The sequence below is a fragment of the Antrostomus carolinensis genome, unplaced genomic scaffold (assembly GCF_000700745.2).
Source record: "Antrostomus carolinensis isolate BGI_N321 unplaced genomic scaffold, ASM70074v2 scaffold9402, whole genome shotgun sequence".
NCBI lineage: Eukaryota > Metazoa > Chordata > Aves > Caprimulgiformes > Caprimulgidae > Antrostomus > Antrostomus carolinensis.
The window spans coordinates 83,957-102,447 of record NW_010301567.1 but is presented as its reverse complement, the minus strand read 5'-3'; the positions used below and the strand labels follow the sequence as shown (position 1 = coordinate 102,447).

Here is an 18,491-nt window from a genome sequence, read left to right as displayed (position 1 = left end):
CAGAGGTAAGGTCAAGGTAGCTATACACCAGGTTCACTCCATTCTTCTTGACTTGAGTAAAAGTTAATAGCATTATAAGATAACAACGCCTTTTCGTGCCTAGATTCATAAAGATGTTCTTACCTCACCTCAACCTACCGTGGGAGCCTGGGAGGTGCATCCAGGAGCAAGCACAACGCCAGACACAGGAACATGGCTTTTGCTTTGTCTCAATCTTCTTCCTCCTAGGGCATGGAACAATCTCTGCCGTCAGGTGAGCCATCACTTTGTGATTTACACGCATCAGCCAGCAGTGGTGATGCAGCGTGTACTGACAGACAGACAACCGCTGACGCTAAGCTCATGTATTCCCTTTATTGAACTGTACTAGTTATTGCAATCAGATTAAGTCACATTTATAAAGCAGACCATCCAGTTGCACTGAAACCGATTATATTCATTACATAGTTTTAATCACTGTCCGGTGAACTGGCAAATCCAATCAAAGCATTAGTCTTTAATTAAAAAATTAAAAAGAAATATTCAGACAATAGCCAAGCAATCACATCACAATGCACAGTTACCTAAAATTGCAATTAAAAAGCAGTTAACAAAAAAGAAAAAAATCACACCTAATCTTTAACTATCAATATAATACAAGAAGCAACAAAGGGCAACAGCATCAAAGCAGATTTATCTAACACTATAAATTCAGTCAGAAGCAGAAGCTCTAAAGTACACTAGCTGAAGCAGGACAATAAAAAATACTGAGCATGGAATACTTTTAATCTCTTCCATTAATATTCATTTCCAGCTGCTTATAATAGCAGCGCCTCATGGCCAAATCATTAGAGTTTTACATCTGGGTTGCAAATGACACTTTGATTGGATGTAATGTTCAAATGGTCCTCCCCACTGTGCCACCGTCAAGTCTTCTGCAGAGAGGTGTCCTGTAGTGCCAGTGGCTCACTGTGCGTGCTGGCTCAATGTGTGGTTCTGGAAAGACGAAAAAAGGAGACATGCATGAGGGGCAGAATAATAGAAAGCATGCCCATACCCTCCTACTCAGTACCATTTATGCAGAGCTCGACATAAAAGCTTCTCAATTATTACAAAACAAAATGCCATAAAGAAAAAGTACTCATAAGTAACAGCTGCCAATATGACACATTTGCTTTGTTCTGACAGATCTGTTAATGCTGGCATGAACTTCGAAAAAAAAAATAAATGCTACAAGCCAAGTACAGCCATGAGGGGGGTTTTTTTAGGGGTTTTTTTTTTGTTTTTTTTTTTTCTCCTTTCAATACATATAAAGAAAGTGGCAACACTTCATGGGCAAAAACTGCCTTTAGGGATTCCCTTAACTGTAACAATTTAAAAAAAAAAAAAAATCTGAATCATGGGGGGAACCCTTGCCATATTTTACTCTCTTATTCTCACTAGTACCGGGTGCAAGTACTGGCAGCAAGAGACACCAGATTGTGACACACACTTCTCAGTCCAAAAAATACTTCAGCAATAACAGCTGAACTGCCAGTTCAGGCACCAGGGTAATATACCCAGCAGAAAAAGGCTGGACATGTAACCCAGAAGTTAAATCTCTTTAAAGAATAGACTTTGCTCTACACATTTCTTTCAGCAGTTTAGAGTCTTTTTTTGTTCCCTTTTTTCCTTTTGGTAGATTTATAATAGCCTCATGTCATCACAGTATCTCACATCAGAGGATGCTGACCTGTCTTGCCATTTTGTGCAGGAGCCAATAAATCATGAAGCCAACCTTGGAAGCGTATTTTTAGAGCAGTACCAATTCACCTACATTTTGTGTGCTGACTGAAACCCCAGTCCTACATATCAGCTCAGCTTTATTTGTATGATTATTCAACTATTTAAGCAACTAGAGTGCTTCATGGTGAGCTTTTCTTGAGCTGCATCCACAAATATAAAAATTCATTTGTGTTATTCCAAGCCTAGGCAATTTTACTAGTCTCCATCTGCCTAATAACAGAGCTGGGCAAGTCCGCCAGCTTGAAGAATAAGTTTTTAAACACAAAATGAATTTTGAATCTAATTATTTATTTACAATGACAAAGCTTTAAGATAAAGTAAGATATGTTAACTTTTCATAAATCGTCTGGTCCTTCTACACTATCCACAGTTACATCTCAATCAGGAAAAAGCACGATCCTCCGCTTTATCCAGAGCTGACGTCTCCCTAATGAGAACTGTCTGTGGAAAGAGCTACTGGGCGGCCGGTGATGCGTGGGGCCGGGCGGTGGTGACCCCGTTTGCAGGCAGGAGCATTTCTGGACTGTGCACTCGATAGGGATGACCACCAGGTGTCACAAGTGCTGCTGAGTTCCTAAATCACGGCAAAAGTTATCTGCGAAATTGTGTCGGGTGGGCAGCGAGGAAACTCAACACAATGACGGTCAGGCTTTAACGTGCCAGAAGGTTACAGAGGCGGCAGAAGCATCGTAGCTGCCACGCACCCAGAAGGAGCCCTTGTGAAATTAAGTACAATCAGCTGATGAAATGGCAAAATAACCGGTCCTTGTTTGGCACAACACGAGCCCTCTGAACACACCCTCCTCTGTTATGCTTTGTATTTCAGAATCAAAACCCAGAAGTACTGTGCAAAGATCTGGAAAGCTTATCGGGGATAAAGCATTATACTCAAATAATGGCAAGTGAATTGGCAGTTGAAACTACTTTGCTTTTAGACAATTTAACATCACCAAACATAAAATCCAATGGGTTTTTACTTTTCTGTACATGGAAATTCTCCTGGCCTTAAGAAGGAATGACCTTTGCAGTGCTGGATATTATTCTCGAATCAAGCAACAACTTTATGGAAATGGATGGATGGAGCCCTAGAAACACAATGGCAGCACTGACAAGAAGCTTGTCTACTAAACCTAAGTGAGAAATCCAGAAAATGGTAAAGAATCCACAGGCCACTCTCTCTGCTCAGACACACTCCTCAGCATTTTAACAATGGCCATTTCTAGTACACTTCATTACAGTTCTATTTTTAGGTCATTCTGAATATCAATTAAAAAAGCGAAAGGTTTACCATCTTCAAATCGAAAGAGGGGCTATTCGTGGTAGACAAATCCATACTTATTTAGGCAGTGTCATTTAAAAGATAATGCACAATCAGCACTAGATGCATGACGCACGGTCTACAGTCAGGGAACATGATTTCAAAGTTGTGCGGCTGCTGCATTGATTACACCAGGCAGGTCAATAAAGGAATGGTATGTGGCTGTAAATCTGATAATGAAGCTTTCATTGTGAGCCCTCCCTCCCCAAACATAGGTTAATAATATGTTCTGAACAGTCCTAATACAATGAATATACTGGGTTTGTGAGCAGAGTTTACACAAAGAAACAGATCACACTCAAATCCTGCAGCTATTCAGAGCTGGGTCAGGTAGGAGCTGAGAAACTAGCTGTGCCACAGGGCTATCAGCTAAAAAAAAATATACTATTTTCATGTGCAAATCTTGATTTTGTCTTAATATCTTAGGAATGTACCATTTATTCCCTTCGCATGCATACATGACTGGCAGTCAATATGCTGACTAGTCCCTGGACCAAGCAGTTAATAAATAGAGCCACATTTTCTCCAGAACCTCACCAATATATTTGTAATGCCTACGGACACAAGAGCCTGTGTGCAGCAAATCCTCCCCCTGCCTTTCAGAGAGCAGGTCGTGCACAAACACGCAAGTGCTGCACACCCAAGTGCTGTGAACACCAGACCACCAGGTTCCTGCGTGTGCAAATACTGCATAACCACCACTGCTGTGTATATTCAGAAGACCCACGAAAGCCTGTGCGTATCCTCTGCAACCTGTATAGGCTTCTCACCTATTAAAAAGTATTTCAGACCACACAAATGTGCTTTCCAAAAAAAGTCCAGCAACCTCTATCCCCTACTACTAGCAACCGTCATGTCCTCTGTTCTTGCTCCTGCTCCCTCTGCCTCGCGTGTGTGCAGCTTAGGAATTGTGCTTTGCAGATGTCAGAAAGAGTCCAAGACATTCAGCGCTTATGTCTCTTCTCTCACGTGTTTTGCATATTTAACCCGTGTTTTATCAAATAACTTTAACATTAGGCACCTCTGTGTGTGCCTGCAGACAAAGAAAATGACCCTGATGTCTAGACTTTCAGAGCAATTGAAAAATAAATAAATCCTGGCATTAAGAATGCCCTGTGCCTCAGCAGAAATAGCTTTCACCTTGATGCTACAGTAGGCTGTTGCAGGCAGCAGAATGAAACCATAAAGGCCAGAAGGGAGCAAGCATTTTGAAACATCCAATACCGCGGGAATGCCTCTATTCAAGTAACCTTCTGCTGACTAATTAGGAAACTTCACCCACCTTTCCAGCAGGAGGGTGGGCTGACAGGAAACAGCTCGGGTGTGATTTTTCAACTTTAGAAGTTATAGTTAAAAAAAAAAATAAATATCTGAATGGTGATTTCCAAAGGAAAACAGAGCAGCCACAAAAATGAAGCCTCTCCAGGCATGCTTGTGTGTGTTTGCATGTGCCTACCTGCTCACAAGGCCATCCATACACGTATGCATTTGGGGGCTGGCAGGAGGCAGGACATAATTTGGAAGCTGAACATTAAAAATGGTTTTTCACAGCTCCTGTTAGGCCCCCTGGTTTATGCATGGCTCACAGCTGATACCCCACTGAATACATCATTCTGAGACATTATTGCAGCTGGAAAACTCTACAGCAGCACTAAGTCACCTGTCAAGATCAAGTAAGTCACAGCTTATTTATAGGACAAGGTTGGAAAATTTCTTCCTTTCTTTGCTTTTCTTAATAGTCATGCAAAAGGGATAGCAATTCCGTTAGCCATGTCAGTGGGAAAAATGCAGCTACCCCAAGCCTTGGGGTTGTCACAGTGTTTAAGTGGAATTTTCCTCTGGCTGCACAATCCCCAAATGAACCATTTGTGGAAGTGTCTGTGACCAAGGAACTGGGCAACGGGTTTTGCAGGAAATAAAAAGATTTCAAAGAATAGCTGATTATTGTCTGTGTAGATACTGATTGCTCTCCAGATCTTCCCTGGGGATACCCCCTGCCTGCCCTCTGGATGCGGATCAAGCCATTTGTGCAGGACATCTACAATGAATATTTCTCTGTTTTTCTACATGCATTATTATGAAAACACTGGCACAACAATCCCCATTTTCAGAGCACTGTGTCAAGAAGGAAAGCATCAGGCTTGAAAGATGATCACTTACAGCAGTTCAAAGAACTCTTACAAGCTATATAAAGATAGAAAGAAAACACACAAAAAAGCAGCACACGATGGAGCAGAGCTCCAAGCCAGGCAGTCAAGCTGGGAGTCTCCCACACTGCAACGACATTCACTGCCAACAAGTCACAGGTGTACTACACAGGAGCAGGTGAAAAAAATAAAATGCAACTGTGAGGGGTGTGATAACGGTTTGGGGCCATAATACATCCAGTCTATAGTGCCATTGTGCATCTGTTATGTATTTAGATATTCTGTACCAGCCATTTAGAGGTATATTGTCTATGTGCATGAGCATATACACCTAAAAGACCATATGTTATACAGGGGCTAAGAAATGGCACAACAAGGCTGGTGATGCCCACCACCCTCAAGTGAAATTCAGAAGCCTGGGAACGAGAGAGGCGATCCCTCCATTGACTGTCAACACACACAGCTTGCCAGACAAAAACTACACTTCAGATTCAGGTGTTGACTTGAAGCAAAGGTTCAAGTCCCACATTTGAACATATATATTTTAAAAAAGACAAAACAAAACCTTCAAATTGCAACAAACAGAAGTTAAGAGTGTCTAAATATTTACAAAATACCATCTGCAGTTTTCTTTTTACAAACAATGTTTTGCATCTTTTGAATTCAAAATGGGCCAAAAATCTCTCAGCCGTTTTTCCTTATTATATATCCATAAGCACACACATGTAAGTGCACAGGTACTATTTCCTCTAACAGCAATCCATAAAGATCAAAATCTTTGTGTCTTGACTTTATAAAGAGATTACTTTAGGCAGAGGACACAAGACGACCCTTGCTTTAGCCATCGGAGATTATGCTCTCTACAGAAAGCTGTGAGCCTTAAATTGGTGCTGCTCTAATCCTAAACTGGAGAGGCATTCAAGGGATGCCATGACCCAGAAGAGCAAGAGGAAAAAAAAAAAATCTAAATTTTTTTTTTAAAAAAGCACACTGAAGGGGAGGGCAGGAAAAAAGGGAGAGAGAAAGGGAGAAAAGGAGAGTTAGCTTGCTTTACAGGATAACTCTATTTATTTTTAGTTTTAATTTCTGGTTGCTACTTTCCTTTTACTATCAGACTCTAAAGAAAAATCACCTTTGCACCCCCTTGCAGTTTGTATGTGCTTATTTTTAGAACCGTTTGACAATTATCCAAGGGTCTAAGACTAACAGATGGCCTGTCTTAAAGCCTCATATGTTCACTAGTTTGCACTTCTGACAAACAGTAAATGTACTCAAGAGTGTGCCATAAACAGGGCTGAATGAATACTCAGAACACAATTTAGTTAATACACTTCATTAAAACTGATAGTGGTAACCAATGTTTCCCATAAAACCAGGTGTTAATTCCCCTTCCAGTTGTTTCAGGTAACTCTTACCCAGTGACATTTCTATGCTTAGATCCTAGTTTTTCAGGAAATACAGTATTACCTCTTTCCTTTCCCTTGGTATTTCACTCACTACATAAAATGCTTGTAACAAGTGAACTCCAAGTTATCATGGTACTCAATAAAGAAAAAAATTGTCAGGCAAGACAGGTTCACATGTCCCTTCTTTATTTGAAGAATCCCTTGAAATTGAGGCAGAGGCAAACGAAAGGTGGCACATGCTTTGTGAAAGGAAACGGCTGCCTGTGCTACTGCTTCCTTCATCTCTAAGCATCTGATAACTTGCCATGCGTCAGTCAGTCCCCGTGTCAGCGCACTTTGAGATGGCACTTCAACAAATGCAGTTAGGAAGCTGTCCTTTACAAGTTATTGAACCAAGAAAAAAATAAAAATCACTTTGAGTGTCTAAGAAAATACGCCTGGAGGTTTAGTGTCAGTTGAAAAAGCCAAGCTGGCTCTTCCCAATGAAAATATCTGCATCTGAGTTTCTCTGGCACTTGCACATACTCCACTGCTCCTCCAGGGCCAAATGCACCTTTCACTGGTACTGGGACACAGAAATACTTGTCTGTGTCAGGACAGAGCTGGCTCTGGCACTCCCAGGATTTCTGTACCCGCTGGGGAGGTTCTGCAGCCCCCCTCAGTGCCCCCTCACCTGGGGTAACACTCTGAGCCATCCCCAGAAACCTGCCCAGCTCCTCCAGCGACCGGGACCTGGAACTTCATCTGGAGTCGATGGGAAGATTAAGCACTTGTAAAATATTTACAGGGGAAAAAAAGCTGCTCCACACATGACCAACTAAATGCTGTCTGCTTTTTGGTTTTTTATAAATCTTGTTCTGTGGCTGGCATGTGTCTGTACTGAAGTGTAACTGCCCAGGCGTTGGTCTGTAAAAGCCAGGCAGCCCCAGAAGCACCCCCACCCTCCCTGCCACCTGCCTTTGTTCTGCACCCCAGGGGCTGTGTGCTCTGCTGCCGTGCTGCATCCGCCCCACAATATACTTGCTCACTTTTATTTCTACACTTACATTGCTTCTGTTAATTTTAATGTGTCTATTTGAAAGGCATTTCTGTGTTATTCTGCATTTGAAAAATTACCTTTTAATGCAAATACCTTTCTTAGAGTTACTTTTCTCAGAGCCACCCCATTCTCACACAACCTAAGGATTTTTTAGATGATTTATGAATTTAATTTCTCCTCTAATTCAGTTTGTTTAGTCCTAAGCAGACTTTGACAACTCACCTAACATACTTTCCCCTTTCCACTTGAGACTAATAATTCTGTATCATCAGTATTCTAGACCTGCCATCTCTTTCCATTCTTCTCTAAAAACTCAGAATAAACCAAGGTAAGCCCATTACAAGGGAACTCCAAGTGCAAGCCTAAGCCTAGCATAGCCTCTCATATTCGATTAAATGCCTCACCAAAAAGTCTATATGCCTCTTCCAAAAACACTGGGTAAAATGCTGAAGCACAAAAGCAAACTGAAGCCTTTGGGAGAATCTCCTTACCATGGCACTTTGGAAAGAAAAACCACAGGAGAATATATTATTAAGAGATAACTGGAGTCTTGTGTTTGAGAAACTAGCCGTAAACACACCATGATTCATTCACTGAGGCACCCAGTGAAACCAGGGAGCTAATAATACCTGTCCTGAGGGACGGCACACTCCTGAGAATTTAAGTCAGAAATGCAAATTTATCAGTGTCCTTGTGACTTGTAGTCTACAGTATGCCATGCACAAGATCAAATTGAGCTGAAGGAAGAACCTTATCCTTCCTAAATGGAAAAGGAGAGGGACACATTTAATTACTGTTGTTAGAAGTGCATAAAACCAGAATATTTTTAGAATTTATCTGCTCCTCCCCCAGCCCCACCATTTCTCCCTGACTGAATCCCAGAGCTGTTGCTGATCCCAAAAGCAGAAAAGGCCTTGCAGGATCCCAGCGTGCCATGCTGCCAACAACACTGGGTGCTTGTCCTGGTTTTTTTGTCACTCAGAGGGTGAATCCACCCAAACCACCACAGTCCTTTAACCTTGGCTCACTCATCCCATGTATTTCCATGGAGCTTGTCCCACAGGAGCCCCAGCTCTCAGGGCCATGGCCACCCCTGCAACTCCACGGACATGCAGCAGCACACCCTTCACCAGACTTTGAAGTAACTCTCCAAAGCTGTCCTAATGAATGCAAACACCAGTCCATTTTCAAATCTAAGCCACACACTAATCAGAGAAAGCATCTACTGCCTACAGGTACTTGCCTCTGCCACACCAAAACCATCAACGCACAACCCAGTGTGGACCTGTTTCTATCCACTTATTGGTCCTACTCAGGAAGCAACGAGTTTCAAAATCATTTGCAAGAGGAAAACCATTTTCCAGGAATTCTTCTTTGGTATTCCTCTCAAAAATGTGATTTGTTGATTTATTTGAAGCCTATCTGAAGCATATCTCGTTAATCCCTCCTTGATCTAAGGTAAATCACACAGCAGAAGCTAGTTAATTGTTCATTTCTGTGAGGGCTGGCATCATCATTATGGGATCCTATGTGATTCCTCTATAAACACAAAATAATATCCTGATTGGGTCTTTATTATAGTATCACGGCTGGCATCTTCTCACACTCTTTTTCTCAAAAAATACTGGGAGAAAAAGGGAAACACTTTACATAATACCTTTAGCAGACACCAGTCAAAATGCATAGACAAAAGCTTTCTTGAGTGACCCACGTGAATATAACCCAACAAAAGCCAGAAAATTCAAAGTTGGACCTAAAAATAGGTCCTTAACTTGCCCTACTGATCTTCAGGGTGGCAAAGGTCACTGAACACCATCTGATTTTTTTCAGCTTTTTTTTGCTGCACCAGTTAGGCATGCCTGGACCAGGTATAAAACTGTCTCAGCCTTAACTGTGAATTTTAATGCAGACATGAACCAGGGCACATCTCGCAGTCTTCACTTAGGCAACATCCTCCAACAAATGCTGGGAGTTGCAGCTGATCCAAGTTCCTTGGACCAAATAAACAAGTGTGGACAGCTGGACTTCGCACGAGCACAAGGCTACCATATATCACAGTCCTTCTGTTAGTAATTTTTTTAAAAAAGCAGCAACTAAAATAAAATTCCCTCTAATGGAATACTGATCTGACAAATTGTATTGCCTTGTCTTATGGAAACATTTTTCTTAGAGGCAGGTAGATATTCCTGTCATGTGGCACCCACATACTGCTCGGGCTGACAAAACAGCTGGTCAGTGACCTGTTGCCTTGGATGTAATGGCTGTTATTGCTGGTTTCTAATTTCAAAAGGGGCATAAAAAACCTTCAATGCAAGTCTCTCTGCTGTAAAATAGCAAGGCCGCAGTTTATAAAAGTACTTTAATGCTGCCCCATTAGTGTACAAGCCACCAGCAGAGCAGAAACCTGCAGACAGGATTGTGCTCACCCCACTGCCCACTGCCTTGAGGAATTAACCCCAGAGGAGCTCGTAGTGTGGAAGAGCCAAGCACAATTTGTTCCTATAAGTAAAAGAGGGGCCAAGATACCACCAACATGAGCCATCTCCTCCAAGACATCACAAGACAAAATAGCAAGGCTACATTGCTGTGGTATGTGTGCGAAACAACTGTAACTGCTAAAGAACTGGGATTTTCCAGCCAGTGCTACTCCATTACAATAGTGTCACTGGTCTCGGGAAAATCTGCCTTCTAAACAGTAAGATGCTACATTTTAAACAATCGTGATTTCATGCAAAGACTAAGAGCATGTGTCAGCCCCAAAGGAGGACAAATTTTTCAGAAGTAAATATGTTCTAAATCTCCTCTCTACTCCTTTTGGAGATACAGTAATGTAATGCACTGATGACAGATATACTACACACAGTCAAACCTCAATGCCCGTGGCAATTTATTCATGTTTAACTGCAACAGAAACAAATGAGGAGGCTCAGTGGTCAGGCAGGAGCTCTCCCCCAGGGCTGGCATGCTGTGGGCAGAGCTTTGGCCATTTCTGCATGGTGCAAAGCCGAGGCAATTTGGTTCTGCAGACGTGCACTGTGTGGAGGCGACCTCGGGGTGTCCGCACCGCCTGCCCAGGACATGGCACAGAAGACACACAAGACGCTCTGCAGTGGAATCAGCTCAAGCACGGCTGAGTTGATAAGCTCAGGATTGCTGCTGCCAGATCTGGGCTGGCTCACATGGAGTTGGGGTGATGGAGCCTCGCTGAACCCAAGCTGACCTTACACAAAGCCATGAGCTGTCTCTGATCACACCAGCACATACGGTCTTATCTCTATCATCTAGATTTTTCCAACAAAGCCCCATCACCTCATTAAGGATACACAGTTTAGTATCTTATTCTATTAACATGAAATGTGACGAAAGAAGAGAGCATTAGCAATCCATCCATTAGCGGTTACTGCTCAAGTCAGGTCACTGCACATGGGCACCCAGCCCATGCATCAAACATTCCCATCCCAATTTCATTGAACATAAGTGAAACCGCAGAACAGGAACAATCTGGAAACAGCCTGTATTCTAAATTATTTTACCTTCCTTCCTTTCCCCTCTGGTCAAAGTGAGATATAAAACTACTCTCAAAATATGATGTTAAAGTGGAGTATTAATTACACAAACATTAGTATATGATTGAACGTGCTTCTCTGAAAGCAACTTCAGAAAGAGCAAGCAGCAAAGCTGTTCCAGGGCTGTTTTCAGGTCCCTGAAAGTAGGCTGGGCTGAAAATACCAACAACCTTCCAGACAAAAGCACGGAGGGGCAGGCAATGACAGCCCTATACACAAGCCCAGCTGCAGAAAATTACCAACGGAGTTTCTATCTACCCCTTCTCCTTTTGTTCTTATCAGGCCCCATTTTTTCCCTGACTGCTCATCACGCCTGCTCCGTGTACCTGACCTCGCAGAGCAATGAGAACAGGTAAGGCAGTGAAGAATTAGCAGGAGTCTCTCTTGTGCTCTTTAAAATCACTCTCAGAAAACCATCCCTTGGGATCAGGCCACAGGGTAGGACCCCTGTCCTCAGCTCAGTCCAGCAGCCAGGGCTGGAACCACCGCTCCCACTGCCTCTCACTGGCCCAGGGGATAAACCCTCGGATTACACCCTGAATCTCTTACTCAGCAAATCAGAGGTACACCCAAGGCCTTTTAAATTTCTTCATGAAACTATTTTTCAAATTTCTTGTAATGGTAAAAGTGATGGGGGCTCTGCCAGCACCACAGCGGTAGGCAGCAGCAGTACAGTATCACTCCAGGATTTCCTGTCTGGAATTTAGGCTTCACGTCTGAAATACAACACACACACAACATTTGTACGACCGAGGAAACACAAGACGCTTGCCATACATTTATTATCTTCCTGGGGAAATGATATAGAGGACAAAAGAGACTATATTTACTCCCTCCCCAGCTGCTTTTACAATCTAATAATTTATTTCTCCTGGACATAAATTTCAGATTTAAACAAAATCCCTGAAACCTAAAGATGCCACATGGCAGAGGCTAGAGCAGTATTTCTTTCTATTTTGGAGATGGAGTGCTTAATGCATTGCTCTGTTAACCAGTAGCCTTAAATTTCAGGGAGGGGAGGTGGGGAAGAGAAAAGCAATTAGACTGTGGCAGACCCTAGATGCAAATACAGGCGACTGTTATTACTACCTTCATACACAGAGTTAAAAATATCTGGTTATTGAAAATTATTTTCTCAGTCCATGGGGGTTTATCTAGGTTTAGGCTGAGATGTTTATTTTTTCTGCGGCAGGCATACTGGGGGATCCTTTTACAAGATCTTCTTTACACAGTAGCTATATATCATTCACATTTCTGAAAACTGAGGCACTTTCTACAATGTAAAAAACCTCTGCAATTAGAAACAACCATATCCTCTTTCAGAAAAATAAAACAAATAAAATACATCTCCAAACCCTTCTAGTCAGCAGCTAAGACAGCAGTACTCTTAAGGCAAATGTAAAAATCCAGGGTATAAATTCAGGTTAACTGTTACAATATATCCATCCGTTCATAGACTAACTAGTGACTGAACCTGATGAATCCACTGAAATGTAATTTTTGAGCCCACTAGCGTCTGTTCTCTACTAGTAATAAAGTAAATGCCTTTCAGTAACTGTGCTGCTTTTGAATGCCAATTTCCATTTAAGTAGGTTTTGGTTCTTTCTTAAAAAAAAAGAAAAAAATTAAACCAGCAAATGCCTTTTCTTTCCAAAGGTCAAACTAAGATTTTAAAGAACAAGCAACATTTCAGCAAGCCAAAGAAGACAAAACGCCAATCAGATAAATGGGCTGTGTAATGAGTGCGAACCATGGCTGCCGCAGGTTTCCTGAATGGGCTGTAGGACAGAATTTGGCACAAACAGCCTGATGTTGAAGCTTATATCTCTTTTACTGCAGACAAGAAATCCACTAAAATATATAAATAATGAATGTGGCTGGGGATCTCTGCTGGTACTACTGCTGGTTCTGCAAGATGCAGGAGCAGAAGCATACACTGCTCCATGTTTTTGTTATTAGTGAATCCTTGTTCTCCACCAATAAACACAGAATATTTTATCTGAAATGGCTTCTGCAGCACATACAATATAAGTTTCAGCTCTCTAAAAGTGCCAGCAAATTGCAGAAAGATAAGTTACAAAGACGTACCTAATTTGCTGTGATGAATTGTGTGCATGCTTCAGTGATCAAAACTGCAGCTGAGACCTATTATATTTAATGATCTAGACATTTCTTGTGAAAACACTCAGGCATATACTGTTATGTCTGGACAAGCATCCTTTGCTTTGCTCTAGCAGCAAGCAAATGAAGAGACTGAACTTTTAGAAGGATGCCGCACACCACCTTCGATGAGCTCTTTAAAACGGAGGCTGATCAAGCTCCACTGTTTTGCTTAAATAATGCTTATTCTCTGCCCTTTCCAGCGCAGTGTCCCTCTTCCTTTGAAAACCGAAGTCAGTTGCTTTGGATGCTAGCGACACTTACAGGAGGAAATGGAGCTAATCCCTGCTCAGACCCCAACCTATGTTCCACAGCAGCTACTACAGCAGAAGAAAATCAAAGGAGCTGTACTAGAGATGTGTTCCCAGCAGCACAGAGAAAGAAAAATTGTGACAAGACTTTTTGGAGAGAAAACAAAACATTTTTTTTTTTTAAATTTGTCTACATATTACAAAAATGTTCTGTTTCTATTTTAAGGACTATGTCCTGCTTACAAAGGCCTGTGCTACCAAGCCTGGTAGGGCCGAGCAGTGGTACCTGGATCTGCTGTCCCCAAGGACAGTGTCCCCGCGCAGCCGGCAGTGCCGATTGCCACTCACAGCTTATAGCCCCTTTGCTCTGTGGTTCCAGGCAGAGCAGCAGGAAACAGGGCTTCTTACCACCTTCCTACAGGGACGGGAATTTCACCTTGTGCACATATGAAGGACTTCTGAACAAAAGGTCTGAGGTTTCCAGGGCTTTACATCTGGATCCTCCAAAATTTTCCTGCATGGATCTGAGCATGTTCAACCTATCCCTTTCCAAATTTGCATAACAGGTAAAAGCAACCTCAGAGAAAGTGCTGGTAAGCTTCATTCCTTCCTGGTTGTAAAAAAGACAGAGGCCACACAGAATATTCTTGCTACCACACATTCAAGAGCTCATTTTCTCCCTCCGTGGTCAGTTTGAACCTCTTTCTATCATTCATTGTTCAGGAAAACAGAGCAAAACACAAGCATGTGCATTTGCCTCCAGAAATAAGGATTTCAAAGTGCCATTTCATTCACCTGAGGAGCTGTTAAATACTATCACAGTGGTAATTTTTGATAGTGTGGTAAAGAATGAAGAAAAGGTATTTGTTAATTGTTGACATAACAAAATTAATTTTCCATCCCTAAACTTTTTCTCATCTCTCCTGTGAGCTCTGATGTAATGTTACTGACTGGCACTGCTGAAATGCCAACTTGCATTTCTCATCCTTAATTTCTCTCTAAATGTCATTAGTAATTGTTATTGCCAGACCAGAGAGTGCAATCTGGTCTTTCAGAAAGAAAATCCATTTCTCATTTCTTCTCCTGTGCTTCCTCCTTTTGGTCAAGGATGGATGTTTAACACAGCCCGTATGCTCTTTCTCCAAGATGGGAATGCATTAATATATCTGGAAGTATTTTTTTTTCCTGCTTTATTTATTTACATGTAGTATGCCGGGATCTTTATGAATATCAAACTGTATATTCAGAAGGGTCTTTAAAGCACATCTTTCAAGACCACTAACTAGTCTTAATTGAATAAAGCTAACAACTAGGGCAAGGAAATACTCTGTAATCTGTGCATACAGGCTCATCTCTGGATGCTTCCATAAATTACTTGTTTTTGGTGAGCAACAATATTGTCAATTATAAAAGCAAAAACTTTGCATATTATATAATTTTTTACGCTTTCTTTTCACATGGAAAAAAAAAAAACCTCTTCAGTGAGATGTGTAAACTGGTCTAGTTTTGGTCTGGATTAACCTATCACCCTCATTTACCCACGCAAGTAAAAATGGTTGCCACCACTACAAGGGGACATCTTGTGTGCAAAGGAAAACCTGCAAGTGTAAAAGGTTGGGTCCTTGCACATCATTATATATTGTGCCAGCGATTTCTAAAGTTACGTGCAGCTCCTATAAAATTTGGTCTCCAGTACTTAGAGGCAAATAGTACCTTGGCACTTCAAGTCTATTTTAGGAGGTACTCTGCATCATGACAGACCTTTAACTGGGCTCCCTATAATCGGCACATCTTACATTTGTGTGTCTGCATTATGTTTTGTAATGTATATAAAGTAATTAGTTCAAAGCTAGGCTACATTTCCATATTCATTAACAAAAGGCATCTTATCTCAGAATAAATAGACATTTGGACATTTCCAGCCAGGAACTGTGCTTTCAATAAACACAATTGATGCATATACATTGTCTCTTGGCGGCTTACACTCCTGCCCATCTGTTGGGATGGCATGGTGCCTACGCAAAAGTTGGTTGGACCCTTGCCCTAGGGCATAGATGACAGGCACCGACGGGTTTAGCTGGGCAGCCCAAGCACTGGATCCAAGTGCCATCTCTGCTGTAGGAAGCCCCTTCTGTGTGCCAGTGCTGCCACATTGGAACGACATGCCTCCTTACACTTGATCACACATGTTGACACTTGGGTGCGCTTAAGTGCATTAATGACTGAAACGATGCCTTTCACCTGGCTCCCTTCTTTTTTTTCCTCCTGCTCTGCATCGCTGCTGGGTTTTTTGCACATGCTAATGCGAAGTTGCATACACTTTGTTAGCCAGGGCCAGCCACAGAACGGCGTTAATGGTGTAAAAAATGAAGGAGAGTTTTTTGTTATGGGACGTGCTACTTCAGTGCCAGGTATTTCCAAGCTTCATCCCAGGTGAGTTGTTGCAGACCTGAGAGATCTTTCTGCATCTCACTGAAGAGACCTCGGGGATGATAAAGATGCAGCAATGTATTGATCAGAGTAATCTTTCTAGATGAAAAAATGCTACACCTTATCACTCTGATAAACACAGGGTAATTAAAGATTTCAGTGCCATCCTCTGTTTCAAGAGAACTGGCCACACAAAGAGGCTCTGTGCTCTGGATTACGTGGCTGTTCTAGCAGCATCCCCAGCCACAGGAAACACCACCTCATTCTGTGCAAGGGAAGAAGAGGCTGACAAATCACACAGAGATGCAGGAGCATGAACAGCCCTCGCTCTTACTTAGAGCATTACCCTCAGTGGATGTCAGGCCCAGCAAACCTCCAGCATGACCCACAAAGAACTTGAACCACAGCTGCTGCAGAGCCCAGCGACAGCGCCGCGTAGTCTGCAATGGCATTTCTTAGCTTTGGTCCTTACGAGAACCTGTTCCTAACCCCAAATTTTTCAACAGCTGTATATTCCTCCTCCTCTGAATTTAAACATACGTATTGAAAAGCAGAGACCTAATAGGTAAAACTCTTCCCTACTGTGACAACAGATCAGAGATAAAACTTGGGGTTTTGCAGTCCATAAAGAACGTTCAGGCAGACAGACTCAACATGATGGGTATGTGCCTACAGCACTTTTAATTTTTAATTATTGTTAGTTATAATTATCTGACTGCGTCTGAATGAAACCCAGCAATATGGCTGGAATAGATTTTGGTATTCTTGTAATTTATTAGCTTTGTAACTACTAATAATTAAAATTTAACAATACTCCAAGCACCATAGCAACATTTTTTAAGAAACGCTAGCCAAATCTGCGAGGATGACTGACTAGGTCATTTTCAGGATGTTAAAAGAAAACTAAAATTAAAAAGAAAAAGAAAAAAAAAAAAAAAGGAAAGCTAGATAACACACTCTTAAGAGCCTATCAACAACCAAAATGCAAAGATATAAATTCTGTTTAAAAGAAAAAAATTGTTTTACTTGCAGAAAATTAATTCTACACATAATTTTGTGGGTGCTTCATATGGAACTTAGAAAGAGCTTGTGGTTTGTTTCCAGCAAGAAGCTCCTGGTGTTTAACTTCTAAGTCACATAGTTCTGACATACAGCAAAAGCTACGTTAACTGAAAGTACTGCGCTGAGATAGAGCCGCATTTCAGGTCCCATTTGTCCTGCCATCCACACACTCCCCCAGGGACAAATATTTTCTGCAACTTCATCAAAATACCATAGATTTGCTTTTCTCTCACTGACTATGGACACTGGAGCCCAGAAGCACTGAGATATTTGAGTGTTGCAAGGACATAGGGCTGTTTAGAAGAAAAGTCTGACTCCTATTTAAGTAGGCTTTCTTGTACCCCCAGAAAGTAGGTAAAGCCCATTTTTCAAGTAGGAGTTGGAGATATCAACCACTAAAAGATTGTGAATAGCTGGGTACAGACCTGAAATTGCTTAAATCTCTCTTCAGTGCTCTGATCTTTGGTGGTAAACTGAGCCCTTCGATGTAGACTTTAGGTGCAGGTGGGTCACATAACAAATCAAGAGACTCTCATTCTTCCCACTTGCTTCAGGGGACACTGTTGTACCCAGATGGTCCCAAGGGTCCCTGGCATGAGTAGCTGCAGATGTTGCTCTTCATTGCCCCACTCCCAGGGAAGCCACCATGGGTACAGAGCAGCATATCTTAACGTCCCCCATTGGGCCACATCAGACTATGTAGTGGCTCGCTGCCGTGCCCTGCTCACCTGGGCAGGATGCAGCCCTCTCTAGGAGACACATCCAACACTGAGCTGACATTAAAAATAGACTTAAACAAAGAAAACCTGCTTACGGCTTGATCTGCTGTAATCAGCGGAAAGAATCCCAAGGACTTTGATGTGGACCAAATCAAGCCCCTGGAGGATGTTCATGGTAAATCATTATTAATATAATGAGTGCAATTTCTGTGCAGCAGCTCATGCCTGTTTATGGATACATGAAAATTGCCAGCTTTTCACATAAAATGGAATGAAGAAGGAGACAGACCACAGTGTTAGCCAATGAGCCATAGTAGCCACTTCCTTTCAATACATGTACATTTAAAGAAACTGGGCGCTTAAAATGACAGCAAATTCCTCTGGTGAAGCTCCCTTAATTTAGTGGTTTGACATATCTCCAAATCTGAACAGGAAAGCAAGCCCTTTATTCAAAGCAGGCAATAAAATACCTGAACACCTGTGCTAGGAAAGACCTGGCAGGTACCCTGCTCCCTTGGTACCTGGATTATTTGCGCATTGTTTATTATATCCCTTGCCTTAGTTTTCATCAATTGTAATCATTTAGAAGGAAACTGTATGATTAACAGTACACAAGCAAACAGCAGGAA

General features: G+C 41.9%; 1 protein-coding gene across 1 annotated transcript in view; it reads right to left on the bottom strand.

Annotated features, from left to right (window-relative positions):
• Positions 1–340: 340 nt before the first annotated feature.
• The window catches only part of ZNF423 (zinc finger protein 423), a 100,341-nt gene continuing 82,190 nt past the window's right edge, over positions 341–18,491 (bottom strand). Inside the window, exon 5 of the mRNA XM_010163511.1 lies at positions 341–975. Within this exon, the coding sequence (XP_010161813.1) occupies positions 946–975 (30 nt within the window). The 3' untranslated portion in view covers positions 341–945. The remainder of the gene's footprint in view (positions 976–18,491) is intronic.